The sequence below is a fragment of the Suricata suricatta genome, chromosome 2 (genome assembly GCF_006229205.1).
Source record: "Suricata suricatta isolate VVHF042 chromosome 2, meerkat_22Aug2017_6uvM2_HiC, whole genome shotgun sequence".
In the NCBI taxonomy this organism is placed as follows: Eukaryota; Metazoa; Chordata; class Mammalia; order Carnivora; family Herpestidae; genus Suricata; species Suricata suricatta.
Genome location: NC_043701.1, coordinates 44831357 through 44853707, shown reverse-complemented (window position 1 = coordinate 44853707; position 22351 = coordinate 44831357). Strand labels below are relative to the sequence as shown.

The following is a 22351-nucleotide window of genomic DNA, read 5'->3' as shown; positions in this document are numbered from 1 at the left end:
GAAACAATAGTTCCTGCATCTGGTCCAGAGGCCCAGAAAGCAGCTGCCTTCAGTGTCGTCCTGGTGGACACTCGAAGCTGACGCCTACCCTGTCGCCCCAGCCCCGTCCTCCCCCGCGCCCACTCCTGGGACTGGAATCCATACACCCACAGGCTGGCAGTACGAGCCGGCTGTGTCTTCCCTCTGCAGACCCCTCTGGATGTTTTCTTGAAACCTCCAATTCTTTTTTTTTTTTTTTTCTTATTACACCCACATCGTGAGGCACAACGTGACATTTCCAGCAGGAGACTGCCTGACATGAGTCCAGATGCCTCACATGGTTTTTATATTTGTTCTGGAAAAAGCTCCAGATACCTTTGGTCAAAGCTCTTCCTGTCGGCTGCGTGGCCGGGGCCGTTTCTCGCCCACATAATCCAGAAGGGGCTGCCTCTCTAGGCCCGTCCCGTCTGCCACCCCCCCTGCCTGGGGACAGGTAATGGGTGGTAGAGGAGTGCAGCCTGGAGAAGTGAGGAGTCTAGGTGTGGTTTGGAGGGCGTGTGCTCTCAGTCCCCTTCTTGTGTTATTTGGATTCAGATCCTTAGAAGCCAGGGACGCCAGAGCCTTGCCAAAGGGCTTCGTTCTGCTTCTGCACAAGTTTCTCTATTAAGTAGAAAAGATTGTGCTCCTTGCATTCCCCTCCCCCACCCTTTTACAAACTCTCACTAAGTTGTTACCTCTTCAGGACTGGGGAAGGAATACTTGTCCTGTGCTAAAATTCAAAGTCCCCATTTCCCGACGTCTGTGTGAGGTGGGCTCTGTGCTCCTCAGCTATAGCGCTCACTCGTAGAAACTTCCAGCATGGATTCCCTACCTTTGGGCAGTGTCCCAGCTCCCCACGGGAGACCCCCACCCGCCGGGCTTCCTGGACAGACGTCACCTGTGCTCAATAGCTGGGAACACTCCTTAGAGGCAGATGCTGTAGCTTCAGGGGGTGGGGAGGGAGGGGACCCACATTCCAGTTGGTACCCAGGGACCCTCACACCCCATTTCAAGTGAGAGCGGCTGCCAGAGAGGCACAGGGAAGCATCCCAACTGGCTCAGGGACACGTCTAATTTTAGCTCAGGGTGTGCTTGTCCTGAGTTGGGGCTGGTCCACCCATGGAAATTCCACAGCTCCCTGGTTTTATGTGTGCGAGTGGTGTAATGCTCAAAGTTAGCAAAGCTAACTTGGTTTTAAGGCAGCAGGTTTCTTTCTCTTTTTTTTTCCTAAGAAATTTCCAGAAAACAACCTGTTCTTTCTGCTTTTAGAGTAGGTCAGAATTTCCTGAAGATTCCTTTTTTTGTGATGGGGCAATGTGAGGTGGGAGAAGGAGATGTTCTGAGAGCCAGTCTGGGCTGAGCCTTCCTCAGTACGAATGAGGGCAAGACAATGGCAGGGTCTCTGGGTCAGAGGAGTCCATGTGGTGTCAGACATCCGGTACAGTGGGTCCCCGGGAGTTCATAGGTCAGCAAACTAAAAGCAAAATGGGAAACAGAAAACAGAACCCTGGGGGACCAAGCTGGTTCAGGTCCGGGTGTGGAGGGCCTGAAATGAACACAGTTTTGGCGGCCTCTTTAAGACAAAGATTATAAAAGTATCTCATTTTTGCAAATTTGATAACAAAAAGAAGACCAGGCCAACACATTGCCTGGGCCTCTTGGAAGGGATCTGCACAGGTGAGCGTCCCTGGAGCTTAAGCCCTGTTAACATTATGGTCTGTTCACATGGTGTCATTGTTATTTTCTTTTCTGGCCAAGTAAGAACATTAGGACAAATTTCATGGAGCACCTGAATGGCTCAGTTGGTTAACCGTCCAACTTTGGCTCAGGTCATGATCTTGCAATCCATGGGTTTGAGCCCCACATTGGGCTCTGTGCTGGCAGCTCGGAGCCTGGAGTCTGCTTTGGATTCTGTGTCTCCCTCACCCTGCTCTTCCCTTTCCTACACTCTGTCTCTCTCTCTCAAAAGTAAACAAACATTTAAAAATTAAAAAAAACAATTTCATAAAATTTAAACATAGATATAATCTTGAAATAAAATTCCGGCATTTAACATGAACATGTTAGTCCTTGTGAATAGACCTTGTGAAAGATGCAGTCTATCCGTGCTTGGTTTCTTCACTTGACCATGGACCTGTGTGTCAGGGACTGGTTTGGGTCAGACAACTTCCACTTTCTCAGCCTCTGTGTCCTCATTTGTGAAAATGCAGCTTCCCACGTAGGCCTTTGGGAGGAGTTAAATTAAAAACTATGCTTTGAGAGTGCTTGGTGAAGTAGATAGAAACACCCAGATAAATAATCCTATCAGAAGGACAAAACTATGGAACACTTAGAAGCCTTAGAATGTCACAGGAAGGACAATGGAAGCCCAGGGAGGGTGAATACCCACCTAGGATCATGTGGGGCGAAGACATGATTTCCAACAAGAAGTGTCATTTAAGTGTAAGCCTACTCACCTTTTCTGAAAGGAAATGAACCCAAATTTATTTTTTATGTTATTTTTTAAGATTTATTTTATTTTTTCAAATTTCCCCATTTTAAAATTGATAAGAAGTTAGCGCACCCAGACAGTGTTGTTTCAGACTTGTGACTCATGGCTCTTTTATTACTGCTTATGCAGGGGAGAGTTTTGTGTGTTCAGAATGGAAAGACTTCATCGCCGAAGTTGTTTTAGGTCACTCTTTGACATATTTAACCATACGGAAGGAACCCAAGTGGATTCGCTGTTTAACAGAACTCGGAGAAAGTTGACTTCTGTCATTGGGACAGTTCCTTCCCTGGAAGTGTTGGCTTTTATTAGGACAGTAACAGGGCAGGGACAGTGCCCCCAAACAGCTTCCCCTAGCAGCTAAGTAAACATCGCCACACAGCTTTCTAAGCCACTGTGGAAAGCAGCGGCAACACTTATGTAATGTCTTTCAGGCGGCATGTCAGAACCTTCCCTTTATAATGCCAAGTGTGACTTTAGACTCCCTGGGACAGGGCCAAGGCTCTAGAGGCAATCCTTTCCATCCTGGGCTCTCATACCAGCCTTGGGGAGGACAGGGCCAGGGCTAATTTCTGGTCTCTGTAGAGCCTTGCCATTGGGTCCTCCCTCTGATGCCGGGAGCTCTAATCAGAGGCAGGCTTATGATCCCAGTTGCTGGGTGTGCAGTTGGGGCTCCCACCTGGGGGTCCTTGTGATGTAAGCAAGGCACCATGTCACATCTCTAGCTCTAGCCCTGGTCATTGGCCTCATCCAGCATCTCGTGGTGGTTAGGTTTGGCTGAGCTGTGTTTGTCCACGTGGTGGTGGGCAGAGGGGAGGAGGCGAGCCCGAGGGAGATCATGGGCTTGCGGCATTCTGCTTGGTGAACTGCACAGCTCAGGTGCATGAATGGTGGATTTGGCCAAGCTCCAGAGATCCACTCCATGGAGACTACTTTCCTTTAAGAGGCTATTTTTCTTTCTCTTGGAGTAACCTCAGCTCTACCCACCTTTTCACTGCCTGTTGAGCAACATCTGCCTCTGGGTACCAGTCTCCTTGTGGAACGGAGCTCAGCCACGCCCAGGAGAGTGTAGCCTGTGAGAAGGGCAGGAGATAGGAAATGGGAGAGCTGCAAAGCCCCTGCTAGTGGCTTTAAGGGAAGAGCAGTCAACCTGTCCTAATGCTTTCAGGCCTTAAGGAAGTGCAACAGTGCTTCCAAAATCCAGCATGGGATAGATGGAAACGAACTGAGATGAGAAGCTTATCTCTGGCTTTGCCTACTACTCCAGGTCCGTAGCAAAACCTCTACCCGTACCTCTGACAGGGCTGGAGGATTAGCCTAGACAGTCTGGAGTGGCCTTTCTAGCCCTTCCAGATGGAAGAGCCATACCTAGGTGAACTCTGGGAACTTGTCAGCTTTCAGAGGGGTCATCCATTAGATGCCAGTTGTATGCTAAGGCCTTGTGCCAGTTGGGAGAAGGGGAGAATAATACGAGGGAAGGTCACACCTAGTACGGTTTTGTTTGGTGAATTGTGTGCCCTTGAAGGAACCCTCCCAGGCTGATGTCTTGGTAACTGGGTAAATTTCTTCTCTGTTTCTGGAATGTGCCAGAATCCGGCCTGACTCAAGGAAAGAGAAATGTTGGACTTGGTTTCAGATCTTGCTCTGGCTCTGCACACTTCTCATCAAGGGTGTGAGCCAAAGCCCGTGGGGAAGGGCGCATACGGAAAGATAGTTAAGCTGAGAAATCATCACTGCACAAGAACAATGGTCCAGGAGGCTGGAGTACGTGTGTTCTCTCCAGCTAGACGGGCTGAGTAGATGGCTTTTCCAGGAGGATGCGGGGCCCGTCAGGGCCCCCTCCCCTCCCCAAATCTGTCCTCACCGGGCGATCCCTATCATTGTCCAACCTTCGTCATCATGGACCCAGATGAGAGAGACTTGAGTATGCTGCCCAATTCCCAATTAAGTTTTTTTTTTTTTTGCTAGTTTCAGGAAGATAATTTATTTGGATTGAATTGTTAAGGCAGATTGCTTTCACAGCATTCCAGGCAGAGTGATTTCTCACAGGAAATGTCAGACCAGGCAATTCTAGTCATGTTTTCCACATCCTTAAGAAAAAAGAAAAGAGAGAGGGGGGGAAAAAAGATTCCTTTTATATAGTGAAGGTCACCAGTTTGGGAACTGGCAACTGCAAGGTATGAAACCGAGATGGGTGAAACATTGTGATCGTGCACCTTTAATGAGGCCTCCTGTTCTTTAGGGCTTAGTTTAAAAAGGGCCTGCCCATTGGGCTGCCCGGGGAGATGGAGGGCTTCCCAAAATTGGGCCCTGGCTCCCCCGAGTGTCTGGGTGGGGAGGACACTGGAGGGGGCCCCCTTCCTCTCCCCAGAGTTCAGTTTCCTCAGCTGTCCAACCAAGGTTATGCCAGGGGACTCCCAAGCTTCTCCCAATCTAGGCCACCGGGTTCTGTACCTTTACCTAGGGGAGCTTGGCTGAGCCTCTCTAGGACGCGAAAGAGAAATGGAGAGCAGGAAAGTGAAGAGTTTTTTCTTCTGTAGACAACTTAGATTTTTCTTTTTAAGAAGTTCTTTTTAAATCAGCTTGCCCTCAGGGATCTGCTTCATTAAGGCTTACTCCTCCCGAAAGTCAGTCCTTAACCGAGGCTTTATTTAAGCACAGGCTATGGAACGTCACTGTGAGGACGTTCTCCACCCCTCCTCCACCCGCTCACGTGTCCAGGAAGTGTCTGCAGGTGGGGAAGGGGTGGGTCCCAAGAGCTGAAGCCCAGAGTCACTAGATGTTAGGGCCCTTGTAGCTTCCCAAAGACTGATTCTGGCAAAAGGGAAGCTGAGACTCCAGGCGATGCGTCTTCCCTGGCAGGAGCTTGGTCCGTCCAATTCGACAATGGGACAGCTCTCTGCTTCATTACCGTCTAGTCCTGCTCTTGGTTCCGAAAGGAGGTGCTGTTGGAAGCCGGTAGTGGCAGGAGTGCTAAACCTGTGTCAGGAAACCTGGGCTCTTTCCCGCTCGCCAGTCTCACTCGTCTTGCTGCACTGCGTCTGGGCGACTCTGAGTCCTGTGGGGTACACCATCCTCACTTGGCTTCTGTTTCCAGCAGGGATGCTTCAGTGTTAGGATGTCCGGTTGGGTTGAAGTACATGTATATCAAGTAAAGCAAAACCCTTCTTGTCTTTTGGGTTTGCTAAATTTTCTTTTTTCTTTTTTGAGTGAGGATGGGGAAGCGGGGGGAGAGAGAGAGAATCTTAAGCAGGCTCTACACTCAGCATGGATCCTGATGTGGGGCTCGAGCTCATGAACTGTGAGATCATGACTTGAGCTGAAATCAAGTGTTGGACACTCAACTGACTGAGCCACCCAGGCGTCCCTTTGCTAAGTTTTATTTTTAAAATATGTATGAGTATTTATTTTTTTAACCAAATGTTTTTGCTGCATGTATTGAGATTATTTTCCATTTTCCCCCCTCTGTTGGTGTGAATTACTTTATTAGGTTTTCCTTTTTATTTATTTATTTTTTAATTTTTAATTTTTATTTTTTTAGAACATCTTGAGTTTTTAATCCTTTCTCTTACAGATTACCTAGACCACTTTTGATTAAGAAAACTGTGGAAAGTTAGTAACTGCCACAAGCAAACGCCAAGTGGCGGCACGTGTCAATTTTCCAGAGTCCTGCTTTGCAGGGTGTCTGAATGCGCTGCTCAGGGTCTCTGCTCACACTTGCTGGAATCAGTCGTGACAGTTTAGTCCACAGGTCGCTTCTCCCTGTATTTCTTTGTAAACTCTTCAGTGTCTTCACAGCATTTTTTACGGTTCTTCAGCTAGGTCAGCCCGAAGTGGGTACTTGGGCTGGGGGTTGTTCACCAGTGCTATGAGGGACTGGCTTACTTGGTTGGTTTTGGTTGCTGGCTTCCAGTTTTTAGCACTAATTACTGGCACACAGACCTGCCCCTATTCATCAATGTTCAGGTGATAGATCTTTGTTTTAAATGTGATCTTCGGTGGTTTGAATGGGTATTCTACTGGAAAGTTGATTTCGATTCTGAAGGCCCCCTTATCATATGGAGGGCTTTCAGGAACAATAAGCCCTTGCCAAGTCAATAAATTGGATGTTACGGAAGTTTTTCTTTCCACATTTGCGGATTTCTTCAGGCTCCTTCATCAGCCTCCTGATGGCTGCCATTTGGATCTGGTGATACTACCTTTTTATTTTTCTAATGTTTGTTTATTTTTGAGAGAGAGAGAGGAGTGGAAGGGAAAGAGAGAGAGAGAGACAGAGCCAGAGCCAGAGACAGAATCTGAAGCGGGCTCCAGGCTCTGAGCTGTCAGCACAGAGCCCAACGTGGGGCTTGAACTCACCAACCTTGAGATCATGACCTGAGCCGAAGTCAGATGGTTAACAGACTGAGCCACCCAGGTGCCCCTGGATTTTCTAATGTTAAAAATATTCTTGCATCCCTTCTCGGCCAAGATCTTCTTCAGACTCATGGCTGATGCATTTGTTTGTTATTTTATTTCGTAGTTTTGCACTTGTATTTATATGTTTAGGTGTTTGGAATCGAGGTTTCATGGAGTGAGCGAGCATCTGGCAGTTCTGCATCGGGCACTTTTCTCAGCACTTGATGGATTAGTCAGTTTCATTGTCACCACAGTCTCTTGAGGTAGGACTGTTATTAATCCCATTTTATAGAGGATGAAAATGGCTAAATTTTTCTGTTGAATTCCTTTTGTTATTGAATTTCCTGTTGAATTTCCTTTTGTTATTCTGTAGGTTTATCACCAATAATGCTTTTTATTCCAAAGTCTATTTTTAATCTGACAACACAGCATCAGCTCCATTAGCTTTTAAATGGCTGGCTCACAAGTGACCTATTTTTTTCCTATATGGTTCACTTTTTGTGTCACGTACCTTGCGAAACAGCACAGTGCTAATTAAAAAAATAATAAAACAGTCTGAGTGTCTCTGTCTTTTAACTGGCCAGTTGAATTTGTTTGCTCTTATTAAAATTACTGATACACTTCAATCCATTCGTATTCTGTACTTTCGTGTTGCTATGCTTTTTCTTTATCTTTTTTCTTCCTCCTCTTTTTTTTTTTTTTAAATTAACCGTTTTTGAGTGCACAATTCAGTGGGCTTTAGTACGTTCAGAATGTTGGGTAACCACACAGCTATCTAGTTCCAAAACATTCTCTTCTCTTCTGAGAAGAGAATCTCTTCCTATTAAGCAGTTTCTTCCCATTTCTCCCTCCGTCCCCTCACCCCTAGCAACCGCCAATCTAGGATATTTCACATAAATGGAATCACACAATATGTGACCTTTCATTTCTGGTTTCTTTCACTTAGCACCATGTTTTCGAGGTTCATTCACGTTGTCAGTACTTTATGCCATTCTGTGGTTGGATAATATTCCCTTGTGTGGATATACACCATTTTGTTTATCCATTCATCCATTGGTGGACATTGTTTTTGTTTTCCATTGCTGGACGTTTGAGTTGTTTTTACCTTTTGGTCATCGAGAATAGTGCCGCCAGGAACATGTGTCCCTGTGTTCACTTCTTTGGGGTATATACCTAAGAGTAGAAGTCTATCACATAGTAATTCTATAGTCAACTTTTTTGAGGAACTGCCAACCTATTTTTCACACAGAGTCACTTTCCTATGAATCAAGTGGTGTTTGTTTTTTCTTCTTGGGCGTTCTGATTTGGAAGTCACATGTTATGTTTTTACTATTTTAGTAGTTACTCTTAAAAAATTTTTTTAAATCATAATCAGCTTAAAGTTTCAGTTTAATCAATCTCTCCATCCCATCAAAAAACTCAAGGATTTGAGAAAGCTTCAGCTGCTCATTTCCTGTTCCCCTGTTTCCTGTGTATTATTGTCTAGTATCCCTTTGTTTTTAACTACCCCCTCACTACTGGCTATTGTTATTAATTTTTTTATCATCAGCTCTCATTTAGGTTTATCTACATGTTTATAGATTTCTTTTCTCACCATTGCTTTCTTCCTGGTATTTTGTCTGTGTTCACTTTCCTTCTTTCTAAAGTAAGTCTGTGAGTGGTTTGTTCAGTGAAGGTCTATGATGGTAAACTTTTCAGTGATTACCTTAAAATGTCTTCATTTTGTCCCTACTTTTAATATTTTGATATTGAAGATGTTTTTTATTGAAGTAGTTTTTGTTTATAGATAATCTGCTTTTCCGCTAAGATTTTTGTCATTGTCATCAATATTCTGGTCATTTCAATATGATATATCTAGGAGTGTATTTATTTCCACATGTGCCATTTGAGGCTTCTTTGGTTTCTGTGAGGATTCATGTCTGCTGAGTTCTTAGCAATTATCTTTTCAATAACTTCCATTCTCATACTCTTTTTATTTTTCTTTCTGGAACTCCTTTTACATGGGCATTGGAATTAATTTTATTTTCCCCTCAATGTCTCTTCTTTGCTCTTTCATATATTTGATGTCTTTGGGTTGAGCTGCATTCTGGGTCATGTCATCTGAGGGTCCCTAGTAACTTCTTATCTCTTCATTGTATCTGATCTCCTGTTTCAGCTTATCCCAAGTTACCCGCCCCCCAATGTTAAAGAGGATCTAACCTATAAAAAAGTTGAAAGAATAGAAAAATCAATAACTATATGACTTTAACCTACATTAAGTGATTCTAGGACTTTGTCACATTTGTTTTTTCTTCCTCTCCCTTCTCCCCTCTCCCCATATTTGTAATCCACACATTTTTGATGATTTGCCTGAAAGCAAAATTCAGATATTGTCGCATTTTATCCCTAAATATCACAGCTTGCATTTCATAAGGACAAGAATGTTCTTCTGCATAACCACAGTACCATTAAGACACCCAAGCAGTTTCCATAACATCAGCTAACATAAAGCCATAATCAGATTTCCCCACATGGCTTCAAAATGTTCTTTCAGGCTTTAGTTTTTTCAATCCAGAATCCATTCAGAGTTCACCCACATTTGGTTGCCATCTCTCTAGTCTCTTTTAATCTCAAACAATTTCCCTTCTATTCTTAGATTTTCATGAGTGTAGTCTTGTTGTCTTATAGAATGACCACATTCTAGAGATGCCTGTTTCATTATTAGGTTTATGTTAAACACGTTTTGGGCAAGGACAACACATGTGTGATGTTGTGTATTTCCCATTACATCACATCAGGAACACATGATGTCAGCCTGTTTGATTTCTGCTGATGCTAAGTTGGATCACTCCACTAAGATGACTTCTGCCAATCTCTCCATCACTATAATGGAAACTTTCCCTTTTGCAGTTAATGAGAAATAGGTAACTTTCAGACTAGATGAATATCCTGTTCCTCAAAAGCTTTTTAACCAGTGGTTTTAGCATCTATTGATAATCTTTTCCCATATTAGGAGTTTATAAAATGGTGATTGCCTAATTTTTATCATTTTCTCATTCCTTTTACATATATTAGGTGATGGTGTTCTACAGAGAAGAGGTCTCCATGACCTATATCCCTGTCTTCCTCTCTTAAACTCCCTCTTCCAGCCCAGACTCACGGTGTTTTCTACATATATTTCATACGTTATTATCTGTCACCTTCCATATATGTCTGTAAGTTTTTTATTTCTATGTCCATATTTACTTTTCAAAACTATACATTCTTATAGTGTCTATTTCTTTTCTTATGATTTCCATTCCTTTTTCTTTTTTTTTCTTTAAGATTTTGTTTTTAAGTAATCTCCATAACCAATGTGGGGCTCGAACTCAACAACCCCAATATCAAGACTCATATGCTCTACTGACTGAGCCAGCCAGGCACCCCTGATTTCCATTCCTTTTAAAAAAGTTTTCCTACTCTAATTGCATTCTTTTTTAGATTGCTCTGTTATCTTACGTTCTTGGGAGTCCTATTGGCTGTGTCATCTGGCTTTCACTTACGGTGCATGATTTTCTCATATATTTACCAGTTTTTGTTTTGAGCGTATTTTCAGTGGGGCTTAAAAAAAAATCTGTCTCCTGGGGAATCTTGTATGACCTGCTTTGTAGGAGTGCCCCTGCAGATAATTTTACATTGCTTTCATTAGGTGTGCTGGGATACCACTGGTTTGGGAAAATTTTATGTTATTATTCTGGATTCCTGTGCCACATGAGTGGGGTCAATTTGGACTTCATTCACACTGCATTCTGAGTTTTCATCAGATAGAATATATAGTAAGTGGTCCATATCTTTATTTTCATGGGACACCTTTCTTCTGTACTCCATAGCTAATTTAACCATGTATCCAGGACCAAACATTCAGGAAGGAATATCTCCTCTTCTCTCTCTTTTTTTTTTTTATGTTAAGAGCTGGTGAAATATTCAGAATGTAGAACTGCATAAGCAGTAGAGCGTCTTTAAAACTAATGTGACCTGGACACTTCAGGCTCCTCAGAGACCTGGCACCTGGTAGTGTCCTGCAGTGACCATGCTCAGGCTTCCCCTGAGGGACAGGTGAGGCACCTGATGCCACAGAGGGTAAATGACTTGCTTGAGGGCATGCGGAGGTTGGAGGAGAAGGGATGAGAACTCAGGTCTCTGAGTAGCTCTTCCTCCCCAGCCGAGGTTCGGTGTTCCGGCTTGAGTCCTGGCCCCATGCAGCCCCAACACCTGCAGCGCTCTGGTCCTTGCTTCTCCCTCAGGGCCACAGAAGGGAGCTTGGGTGGGAAGTGGTGACCTCAGACGCAGCGGACAAGCTGGGTCTCGACAGCCGGCTCCTGTGGATTTATTAGATGCACACTCTAACACATGTCTCTGCGTTATCTGCACAATCACATTCTGAAAAAGTGTTTTGACTCCTTGATTTATCTTTTTGTCATTGTTTTTCATAATAGTTTTCACTCAAAGGCAAGAACATACTTTTAAACTGACCTTTTAAACTTTGCAGTGCTTATGCCACAGAGAGACACATGAAAGGAACAATAAACACATTCCCCGAGTGTGAGCATAATTGAAGTCTCTTCTGGTGATGAGATCTATGGGAAATGGGCACAAAGCATCTGAGCTGGGCTTTTGCGGCTGATGGATGGCACTCCGGGTGGAAGTCCCATGACCGAGGAGTGGCCTGGCTGTACCCTGCGTGGCAGGAAAATCATCACCACCCTCTCACTGTGGCTCTTGGCCACACACGTTCCCTAAGGCTTTGCCCCCAGGAGCCAAGGGGGCCACTGGGGAGGTTTGAATTTCGTCCTGTGGGCCACGGGAAACCATGGAGGGCTCTGGGCAGGGGAAGGAAGCATATAATAGAAGAACGAACAAAATAGATCATTTGGAGCCAGTGGCCTGGGTTTGAGTTCTGCCTCAAGCACTTCTAAGGTGTGTGACCCTGTGTGAGTCACATCGCTTCTGTGAGGGTCACGCTGGTACTTAGCACCCATTTATGGAGCACTGACCAGGTGCTGGGCATGCGGAGCACAGAGCTGACCAACGGAATCCGTGGCCCTTCGTCCCTCCTTGTTGATTTCTCTTACTGTATGTATCCGTTCCCCGTGGCTGCTGTCACGAGTTCCCATAGACTCAGTGGATTACAAGAACGGGAATTTATGATTATGGCGTTGTTCTGGAGGATCAAGGTCTGACATCACTTCCCCTGGGGATGGAAGTCAAGGTGTTGGCAGGGCTGGTTCTTTCTGGAGGCCCCAAAGGAGAGTCTGTTTCTTTGCTTTTGTAGTTTCTTTCTTTCTTTTTTAATTTATTTTTTTAAATTTATAGTTTATTGTCAAGTTGGTTTCCATATAATACCCAGTGCTTATCCCACAAGTGCCCTCCATCACCATCATCCTCCTTCCCCTTTCCCCCTCTCCTGACCACCCACGTCCTTGACTTGTGGCCCTTCCTGCATCTTCAGAGCACATCCCTTCGACCTCTGCTCCTGGCGTCAGACCACCTCTCCGCTTCCACGTCCTGTCTCCTTCTGCTTCCCTCTGAGGAGGACACCTTTAATTACATTGCTCGCACATGGATAATCCATGATACCCTCCCCTATCCTAAGATCCTTACTGTAATCCCATCAGTCTTTCTTGCCATATAAGGCACCATTCACAGGCTATCTTTGGGGGGTGTTATTCAGCCCACTACACCATGTCAAATTGCAATTTATGTCTCATCATGTTACATGCCTGGGTCTCCTTTGGGCAGGGAGATCGGCCTGCCCGACAACTGCCATATGCTTGCTGAATGAGAGGGTGAAGAAATGAATGAATGTGTGTTTGGAGTTGAGAAGAAGGTGGCATACCACTTGGGCTGGAGGGTATTGGCATAAGTTTGCCAAAGTGTATTCTAGCAGCATGGAAGAGCTTATGAAAAGGTACAAAGGCTGAGAATCTCAGCATATGAGGAAATGTGCCGAGGGAGAGGGGGCTGGGGTAGTATGTGGCCGGGTCATGATAGCCCATAGAGCACCCTAGTGGGCCTGGGTTTTGTTTTATTTTAATTTATTTTTATTTTTAAGTAATCTCTACCCACTGTGTGGAGCTTGAGCTCACAACCCCAGGATCAAGGGCCGCAGTCTCCACTGACTAAGCCAGCCAGGTGCCTCCTCCTGGATTTTAGTTTTCAAGGAAGCCGTATATGGGGTGATTGCTGCTTTTGTCTTTGGGGTCATTGCCTGGATTCAAATTCCTGTGCCGCCGCTTCCTTGCTGTGTCACTGGGAGCATTACTGGACTTCTCTGAGACCCAGCACAGCGGCTCCTTCCTAAGGCCGTCCTGGGAAGCAGATGGCTTTTGTTGCTTGCAAAGCACTCACTAACATGCCTGCAACAGTCCAAGGAGTCAGAAAGTACTTGCTGCGATTATTGCTGTCCGTTTTATAAATATTATTGTTGTTGGTGGTGATGATATGAGGCACCTTTGAACCACTTCAGCCAGGCTGTGGCACGGTCGGGTTTGCTTTCTAGAAAGATGCCTTTGACACCATGTGAAGATGGTCTGGGGTGGGACATCGCGGTGGGGGTCTGGAAACCCGTGAGGAGGCTATGCCAGTGATCTGGGTGACAGATGAAGAGACAGAGAGCAGAGGTGGGTACCAGAGAGATGCTCCTTTTTCCGGGGTGTTCCAGGGATGGCTTTGCTCCTGCTGTCTCCTGCTTGAAATGAGTCAAGGCAGGTGTTAGAGGCCATTTAGTGCCATGCCTCAGTCCTTGCTTTGCAGTTAAAGGGACAGTGAGGTGCGGGGGTAGGGGGCGGCATTCTGCCTTAGTCTCTGGAGGGAATTGTGACAGAGGGACAGATAAAAGTGGGACTCAGGTTCTCAGCCTTCAGTGGCAGAACCAGTTGCCATGGCAGTGGTCCACTTCCAGAAGCTTCTGACGACCATGCCGTTTCTTGTTGATGGTGGCTGGGGAAGGGGTCGCTGACACGGCATCTGCACCGCTTCCTCTGTCACACTCTTCTCCTGCCCCTTCAGGCCTTAGGTCTTCTTTCCGGATTGTTCTTTTACTGGTCCTCAGGAGAACTCTCGCAAAATCCGGGTCGTGTAAGGACATAGGAATGTTGCAGTTTTGAATTGAGGAAAATGGACTTGACCCAGTGGGGGAGGATTAGGGCTGCCTGGGAGGGTGGAGGAAGGAGCCCGAGAAGGAAACCCGGAGTCCAGAGCAGTACGTGCTCACAGATGGGGTGCCGTGAGTCCTCCGTGGTCTTCCACTCACACCCCTTCACACATCCTCAGGAGGAAGCCAATTCAATAGAACGCACCATGGCGAGATTACGATTGTTACTTCAATCATATCTTACCCTGCAAGGATGTTGGAGGAAAATATATTTCAATTCCATGTTCAAAAGAGCTGTCATTTTAACGTAGTAAATGGGTTTTCAGAGAGTGATGTAATATTGTTATTTTTAATACATTTTTCAAAAGAACAGATTTTACTTTAGTCTACATCGCTGCATACTAGAGGGAAAAACAAATATCTAAGGAGAGCTAAAATACAGGTGGGCCATTTTTAGAAAGCTCCACACATACATACCTGAACTTCCCAATCAGAATCACAGAATACGTTTTTGGTGCATTTTAGAGGTTTCTAATAAATGGTAGCTGTTAGCTTTACAAGAAAGATGGGAGAAAGGAAATAAACAAAAAAGAAAATAGAATAAGATGAGAAAGATCTGGGCAGTGATTATAAGAACTTGATTTGTGTGTGTGTGTCTGTGTGTGTGTGCACATGTATGTGTATTTTTTAGCCGTATCACAATGACATCAGCAAGGTATGCTTGCATCTGATTCTTGGCAAGTGTCAAACTACAGGGTTTATCATCCTGTCTTAGTGGTGTGTGTGCGTGTGTGTGTGTGTGTGTCTGTGTGAACACAGATTTGAAAGGCACCTTGGAGGCAATTTGGTCCCATCCCAATATGGAACCTGTGTTCAGAGAAGGGAGAGTGACTGGTAGGGCAGGCACACATGAGTGCCTTGAGTGAACGGCAGGGCCAGGGCCAGAGAGAACCCATCTCCTGAACCCCCATCCAATGCTCCCTGCTGTTTATATTTCTGTGTAATTTTCCTCTGGTACACTGTTTTCTTTTTTTCTAGGAAAAATCAATTGCCAGTGTCCCCCAAGGCTGATGGAGAGCTGGGCGTCCTGCAGCTTGGTAAGTGCAGCTGGTGCCTCTGTGTTGTGCCTATCAAGGTCCAGGGGTCTTCATTTGTTCTGTCTGGGAGAAAGGGGGCGTGGGGGCTCCCTTCCTCCAACCTGACCTCGTAACGGAGAGGCTGGCCCTGTGAGTAGAGCAGGCTTCTCTCTTTTTGGTTGCTGTCTTCTTTTGTCTTCTTTCTGTCCTGGAGAAATCCTTCTAAGAAGTCTGGGCATTTCTGGACCCACATGGGGATGGGGGGTGGGGTGGGATGTAGGGAAGCCTCCTTTGCATTTGGAGGTTCTTTTAGGGCTACTCAGAACCTACAAAGGTCTCTAGAAGACAGCTTTGCCTGGGGGAGACCATCCTTTAAAAAATGTTTATCAACGTATTATTGAGGCATAAGATACAGTGAAGTACATAGTAAGTACATCTTAAGTGTTCAGCTTGAGTGTGTTTTCACATATGTGTACATCCTTGTAACTGCTCACCCAGTTCAGGATAGAGAACGTGTCCACCCACTTTTTAGATTTGAAGCAATCTTTTGTTCCCCTTTCTGTAATTCTCCACTCCCCAAAGACTGATGTGTTTGCAGGACAGAGCAGCAGTAGAGTGGGCGACGTGAACCCATGACCTGGCGTAAAAGCATGAGGCTTGAGTGCCACTGACATTTGCTCAGAAGGCGGCGATTTACCTGTTGGGCCATTTGGGCAGACGAGAGCTGTTCAGTTACTTTTCTTCCCCTTTTAAGCACTCCTTTTAAGCTGAAGGAAGAAAGCAACGCTCTCTTTAAAAGTGACTGGTGTCAGACGTGCAGTCTGACAGTTTGCTTTGATGAAGTTGAAAGGCAGGGGCCTCTCGGAATGAGGAGGCAGGGGTTGGTTTATTCAGCTCAGCTCATGTCAGAGGTAACAGTTCCTTTGAGTTTTAATCACCAGGAATGGCTGGTGGGGACCCACTCGGCCAGCCCGGGAAGGGGCACTCCTGCGCACGGTGACGCAGAATGGGGTCCGGAGCCAGCCGATGCTGGCATCAGAAGCGTTTCTGTAAAGCACTTTAATATTTCCCAGTGAAAGCCACTCCTGTCTGGACATAAAACGAAGCACTTCCTGGTCTTCAGAACCCAAAGGGCTTCTACTGGAAGGAAGGCTTTTAGCAATTCTCTCAGAACTCAGTTGTTTGAAGCGTGTGTTTTCCAGAGGGAGGCAGACCCCTCTCTGCCAGGGCTCAGCTAATGATTTAGAAAAGGAGAAAGAAATAGAAGGTAAGAGATCATGGAATCCAGTCCCCAAGACAAAGGGAAAGAAGTTTTGGGGTGAAGCAAGACAAAGGAATAAAATTTGGTTAGAGGAATAGCATTTTCTTCTCGACCCTGATGCATTTCTCTCTGGTTCAGTTCCACAGAAGTTTGTTAGCAGTTGTATGCCAGGGTGTAGATGAGGCTGCTGAAAGCAGATGAAGGTGAAGAAAAGGTGGGCTTCCTTTCTTGGGGGGCTGGGGTGGGTGGGACCAAGGAAGAGAGGTGTCCTCTGATAGCAACATATAAAGCAGATGATCAGCCCTTAGTTCCTCACTGCTTCTAGAGATGTATAGGCTGATTTCTGTGGTGGGTTCCAGAAGTCTCCATAATGAGGTGGTATTTAGACTGTGCTTTGAAGGTTGAGCAATGTCTCACCAAGTAGAGACCTCACGTGCAAGGCCTGCAGGGTGAGAGAGTGATCCGCTCCAGGCAAGTGGCCTGTAGGGGAGGTTACGGGGCCAGGGGGAGATGAGGGTGGGAACAAAGGTGTGGCAGAGTGAGGGTGATTTGAGCGCTGTGCTAACGAGTTGACCATAAACCATCAGCCAGTAAAGAGCGCTTGGAGATGCTGGGGAGCAAGATGTGCAGGACTGTGGCTGTGGGGCTATCTCTGGATACATGTGGAGGATAGATGTTAGGAGTAAGAACCTGGATGTTGGAAGACCAGGGAGGGGCTTCCTGGAATAGTCGAGAAAAGATGGGATTGGGCCCTTGTTCTATCTGGTGAAATCCTCTGGTTATTTCAAGACCCTGCTCAAATATTTAGGTCTTACGGGAAGCTTCTCTGACCCTTTAAGGTGAAACTGTTTGCATCTTCTCTTCTGCTCTTGAAAGCCTTGCACTGTCTGTATTTTAGGTACTCATGTTCCATGATTTGTTTGGGGTTCTGGTTACCCCTCTAGGCGGTGTGCTCATTGAAGTCAGGGCTTATGCTTTACTCATCACTGGGCCTCCACTGCCCCACATCATTCCTGGCACCTCATGTATGCTCAGTGAAGGGCTTAATGAACACATAGAAAAAGAATGACAGTCCTGTAACAGTGAAGGGAAAGAAGGCGGGGGCGAGGTATGAGACATCCTGGAGGCAGAATGATCTGGAGGCTAGATCATCATGGTGTGGGAGAGAGGGCTAAGGTCTCCGCCTGAATACGTGTAGGAGGACTGGGGAGAGGGAGTCTGTTATCAGAACCAAAGCCTGGAGGGGTGCCGTGCTGAGATTCTTGAGTCTGGGGTGGTGCAGCACGTCCAGGAGAAGATATGTGTCACCAGTGGGAAATACTGATTAAGGTACCTGCAGAAAAGAGGCACATGGACCTTTACTATATATTACCAAATATATATATACGTTTTCTTCCAAAGGGTAAATAAAATGGTATGGGAAACAAATCCCCTTGCTTTCAACCAGACATTTACACCAGGGCCTTAAAAATAGCATTCTTAAACCACCGGCATTTGCAGATGGTTTTGTCTGCTTGGCCAACATGTCATTCTGGAGTGTTTTGTTTTTCCTTTGCATGGCGGCCCTACCGCATCTGGGCCCGAGGCCTGCTATGTGGTCCTGAACCAAATCCCTGCACGGGGGCCATCTTCCTCCTGGCAGAAGCCAAGGGAGGCTGCCTCCTTTTGGGGGCTCCACCTGGTCTGGGCCCCCAACTTTCCTCCTCAGCTTTACTTCATGGAGCCCTGAGCAGGCACGTCTCAGCCCGGGCTCCCTTCTGGACAACCTCAGACTAAACAGAAGCCTCCAAATAGGCTTAAATACTGCCCCTTCTATGCCTCCAGGAAACAATCTGGCCTGAGTGATTGCAAGGAGCCCTTCAGGGCCTGGTGGAATCCCTCAGGTTACTCTCCCCATCTGTTTTGGGCCTCAGCTGCCCAGGGTTGAATGAATCACATATCTATTCCTTCAGGGAGCATTCTCAGTATTCATCTTTGCAAAGCCTTCCCATCGGCCTCCCTCCCTTCCTCCTTCTTTCCTCCCTCCCTTCTCTTTCTTTCTCTCTCCCTCCTGCCTTTCCTTCATTTCCCTTTAGCTCCACCCCCCACACTCCCATGATCCTCCTCTCCTCAAGCAATGATTCTCCTGTATTTAGCGGTATCTGTTTTCTTATGTATATTCTCGCAAAATGTATAGCGTTGTTTGTGTGCACACATTTGTCATGGGTGTAAATCATACTGTGTTCTTGCTTCTCTACCCAGACTGTGTTTTTAAGACCCATGCATGTTGCTGAGCGAACATGTGGTCATTATTTCAAGGTGCTTTTATAAGACCATGGTCACAGGGTGACTGCTTCAGAGACCCTAACTAAGGAGAGGTTGCACTTAAATTCAGATTCTCATTTACGTTCCAGGCTTATTTAAAAAAACTTTTTTTTCAGCCTAAAGGTGGAAGGGTCTTCTTTTCAGCGGACTAGGACTCTCTGGGAGCTGGTCTTGTACTGTGCCTGGTCTTCCCAAAAGGAAGAAAAGGAGACTGTAGAATTGGACACAAGACATGTGTCCTGGGGGTGTTGGCCTCTGGATAGCCTCTCTGGAAGATGTGGGGCAGGGACAATGACATCTCTATAGTCCCACATATACAGAATTATAGGAGATAATGTTGATTTCTATGCAGTGTGATGTACTTTTTAAATAATCCTTTAGTCTTGGGAAAATATGCGGGGAAATGGTTCAGTAGGCTCTCTGGAGACTGGCCTGCTTGGTTTTGCCAGCGTAATTACCTTGGATTGTTTTCACTTGGGTTTTTCCTCTGAGTGTTCTGGTAAATGCCGTGGCTGTGGGTACAACAGCGAGAGGGAGGCCCGGCCAGCAGACCCATGCTGGGACCCTCGCTGGGCCTCCGTCACCCCAGCTGTAACAAGACTGTGTGCGGCAGGTGACTCAGTGTCCCTCCCGGCTGGAGGTCCAGGGAGGTCTGGCTGGAAGGAAGGCAGATGGATTAGGGGCTGGCCTGGGTTTTCTCCTATCTCTGCCACTTTCCATCTGCGTGATGTCACGTCAGTCATTTCATTTTCGAAGCCTCAGTTTCTCACCTGCAAATAGAGGGGTGGTAATGACCCTGTCCTGGGGCTGTTACAGAATCTAGGCGTTAAAACACAAGTGGCTGTAAGTGAAAGCAGTGACAGTGATAATCTTATTATTTCATCAGGAATAGTGGCCTTTTCTTTCCTAATTCTGCCCTCTTCACGGTTGTCCTCAGGTGCATGCTTGAGGCGCCCACCTTTTGTAAGAAATGTGTCTGAGTGAGGCTCATGGCTCTCTGGGCCTGACTCCATAGCTTCGGCCCCAGGCTCCTGTCTCACTGCATGTCCACAGGCAGAACTTTCTAGTGGATCCGTAACCACCTTGCGCCCGCCGGCATCCTTGTGCCACGGACCAGCATGGGGCTATGTTTGGGAGTCAGGGCATTTACTCTGCCCTTTTCCCCCTTTTGGTGAAGGCCTGGGAGCCCCACAGGGTAGAGACGGGTGGAGGGTGGGGAAGCCCTCCCTTCGTTCAAACTCATCCATGTCCTCGGTGTTGTTATTTCTTATTCTGTTCTCTGTGGGTCGTAACAAGGAGCTTACAAGCCCTGGTTTTCTTTCAGAGGATGTGGAGGATGAATTGATGAGGGAAGAAGTCATCCTGTCTCCAGTCCCGTCCCTGCTCAAGCTGCAAATAGTGTCAAAGCCAATCGACCTCTCAGTGGCCAAGGTGGGTGTCAACCTGAAAGCGTGTGTGCATACATCTCGATTTGAATTGGGGTGAGTTGGCGGGGTGTGAATTGACGCTGTTTTGGTGTGAACTGGTGTGGGCAAGGTGGTTTTGAGCCGCCTGGCCCCACGCATCTATGTCTCAGTCGTTGAGTTCAAGTGGAAATTCGGGCGGGGTCCAGAAGCACCTGAACTGAGAGTCAGGAAAATGGGGGCCGGGTCTTCTCCAAGAAGTTGTGTGGGTGCAACATCTTCCCATTCAAACATTCCAGGGTCTCGTGCCTCTTTCGGCCCAGAGCTGCCTGGCCACATCTGCAGCGGGCCCCTCCAGAGTTGTGATGGTGGTGGGAGAATTGTCCTCATTGGAGTGACTCTGCTTTAGCGCTCGTCCCTACGCGGGGCTCGGGCTGGGCCGCGCTGAGGGAAGGACAGGAGGGTTTTAACAACTCCCCGGCACCATCGGGTTCACACCCATGGCCTCCTGGAGGGAGCTGAGGTCGTGGGACTTAAGGGGCAGGTTCCTGGCCTTATCAACCTCCTCAGCAGGGGTGCCCTGGATTCCTTACCCTCTCAGCTGCCAGATGGCCTCACCCTCCCCCTGGCCAGGTTCCTGTGGGATGGCATGCTGCTCCTTCCCGCACTACTCCATGGACTTTTCAGCCAGCATCCAGGAGGAAAGGCTAAAATGTCTGGGGACACAGCTGCCCCCCTTTTCTATAAGTATTTACTCAGCACACAGATTTAAAAAGTCTAGGATTTTTCTAGAGGTTTTTTTCCCCTCCCCTTTCCTCTCCTCCCTTTTCTTTCCTTCCTTCAAGCCACAGGGGGCATGCGGGTGTGTGTGGGGGGGGGGGTCAGACACACTTACACGGCCCCAAGCCTTGCTCTGGCTATCTGTAGCCACAAGGCTGTGATTGTTTGCAGTGAGCACTCCTATTTTAGGGAGGGCCCTTAGAGGCCCCCCAACTGCAGACCACCCAGCAGTAGCATCTCCAAAAGCAGCTGGCAAAACTGAGGCCCACCCAGAGAAAAAGTGGAGGGGGGGTGGGCTCAGGGCACATGGCATCCATAGCACTCAGGTTTCCAGGCTCTCAACTCTGTGACCTGGGCACCACGCTGTGCCTAGCTGGGGGCTGTGCTTCTGTGATTAAGAGGACAGACAGGCTTGAGGCAGAACATGCAAGCCCCCGTGGTTTCTAGGCTCTCAGAAAACTCAGTTCAAATACAGGGATGCTTGTTGTTGGTACAAGAAGGGAAAGCAAATTCTGACAGATGAATTCACCCAGGCTTCTCTCCTGGGTACCTCCAGCCCAGGTTGATGGGCTGATGTGGCAACACATGTTTTGGTCACTGAGATTTCCTTGTCTGTAATGAAAAGTAAAAAAAAACAAAAAAACAAAAAAAACTGATTCTAGAAGGAAATAATCTGAATCTATAGGAAAGGTCTGACTTGGAGAGGTGGCAACAGAAGCCACGTGTTGGCCCTTCGGAGACCTTGGATGTAAAATCATGGTGGGGAGAGAGGAGGTAGCTGGCATCAGGAGTGGGTATCCAGGGAGAGGCTCTGCCTTCCAGGGCTGGCCAGGAGGAGGGATTGGCACTTTCTGGGGCTCTGGAGGGTGGGGCTTTGGTTTATGGTAGAGGGACTGTGAGATCAGTGTCATCCAAAAGTTTGGGGCAGATAGGAAACATGAAGGGGCTGCCTTGGGAGAGGGTGGGAACCCCTCACTGGGTTATTGGGATTCAAGCTGAATTCACGGGGGACCCTTGTGGGGGATATCATAGAGGAAATGCTTACGTGTAGTAAGGGGTGGTACTAGATCAGCGGCTGGCAAACTGTTTCTGTAAAGGGCCAGACTATATTTTTGGCTCTCTGTTGCAACCACTCAACTCTGCCACTGCAATGTAAAAGCCAACATTGAGAATATATAGGCAAATGGGTGTTGCCATGTTTTAATAAAACTTTATTTACAAAACATGTGTGGGGCCGAATTTGACCTATGGGTCATAGTTTGCTAAGCCTCACTGTCAGCACCAGTTCTCAAGTGTGGCTGCACATTGGAATTGCCTGGAGAGCATCTAAACTCCTAGATACTGGGGTCTGACCCCCAGGGGTTCTGGTGGCCTGTGGCCTGTGCATCAGGATCGTTAAACACTCCACGTGATTATAGAGTGCAGTCGAGAACCTCCAAGAGCCCTTCTAAAACTAAAATGTTGTTTCAGTTTCTTTAAAGAACCTGAAAAGACCTGGCTGGTTTGGTTTATGGA

The 22351-nt window shown here is 46.8% G+C and overlaps 1 protein-coding gene and 1 pseudogene across 4 annotated transcripts in view; one reads left to right on the top strand and one right to left on the bottom strand.

The window, feature by feature from the left end:
* Window positions 1–22351, top strand: part of MINDY4 (MINDY lysine 48 deubiquitinase 4) — a 110513-nt gene that overhangs the window by 36251 nt on the left and 51911 nt on the right. For all 4 annotated transcript variants that reach the window (XM_029925561.1, XM_029925574.1, XM_029925566.1 and 1 more), the window contains exons 6-7: window positions 15051–15109; window positions 19978–20084. In XM_029925561.1, coding sequence (XP_029781421.1) covers window positions 15051–15109; window positions 19978–20084 — 166 coding nt within the window. The remainder of the gene's footprint in view (window positions 1–15050; window positions 15110–19977; window positions 20085–22351) is intronic.
* On the bottom strand, window positions 6247–6686 carry LOC115280597 (annotated as a pseudogene).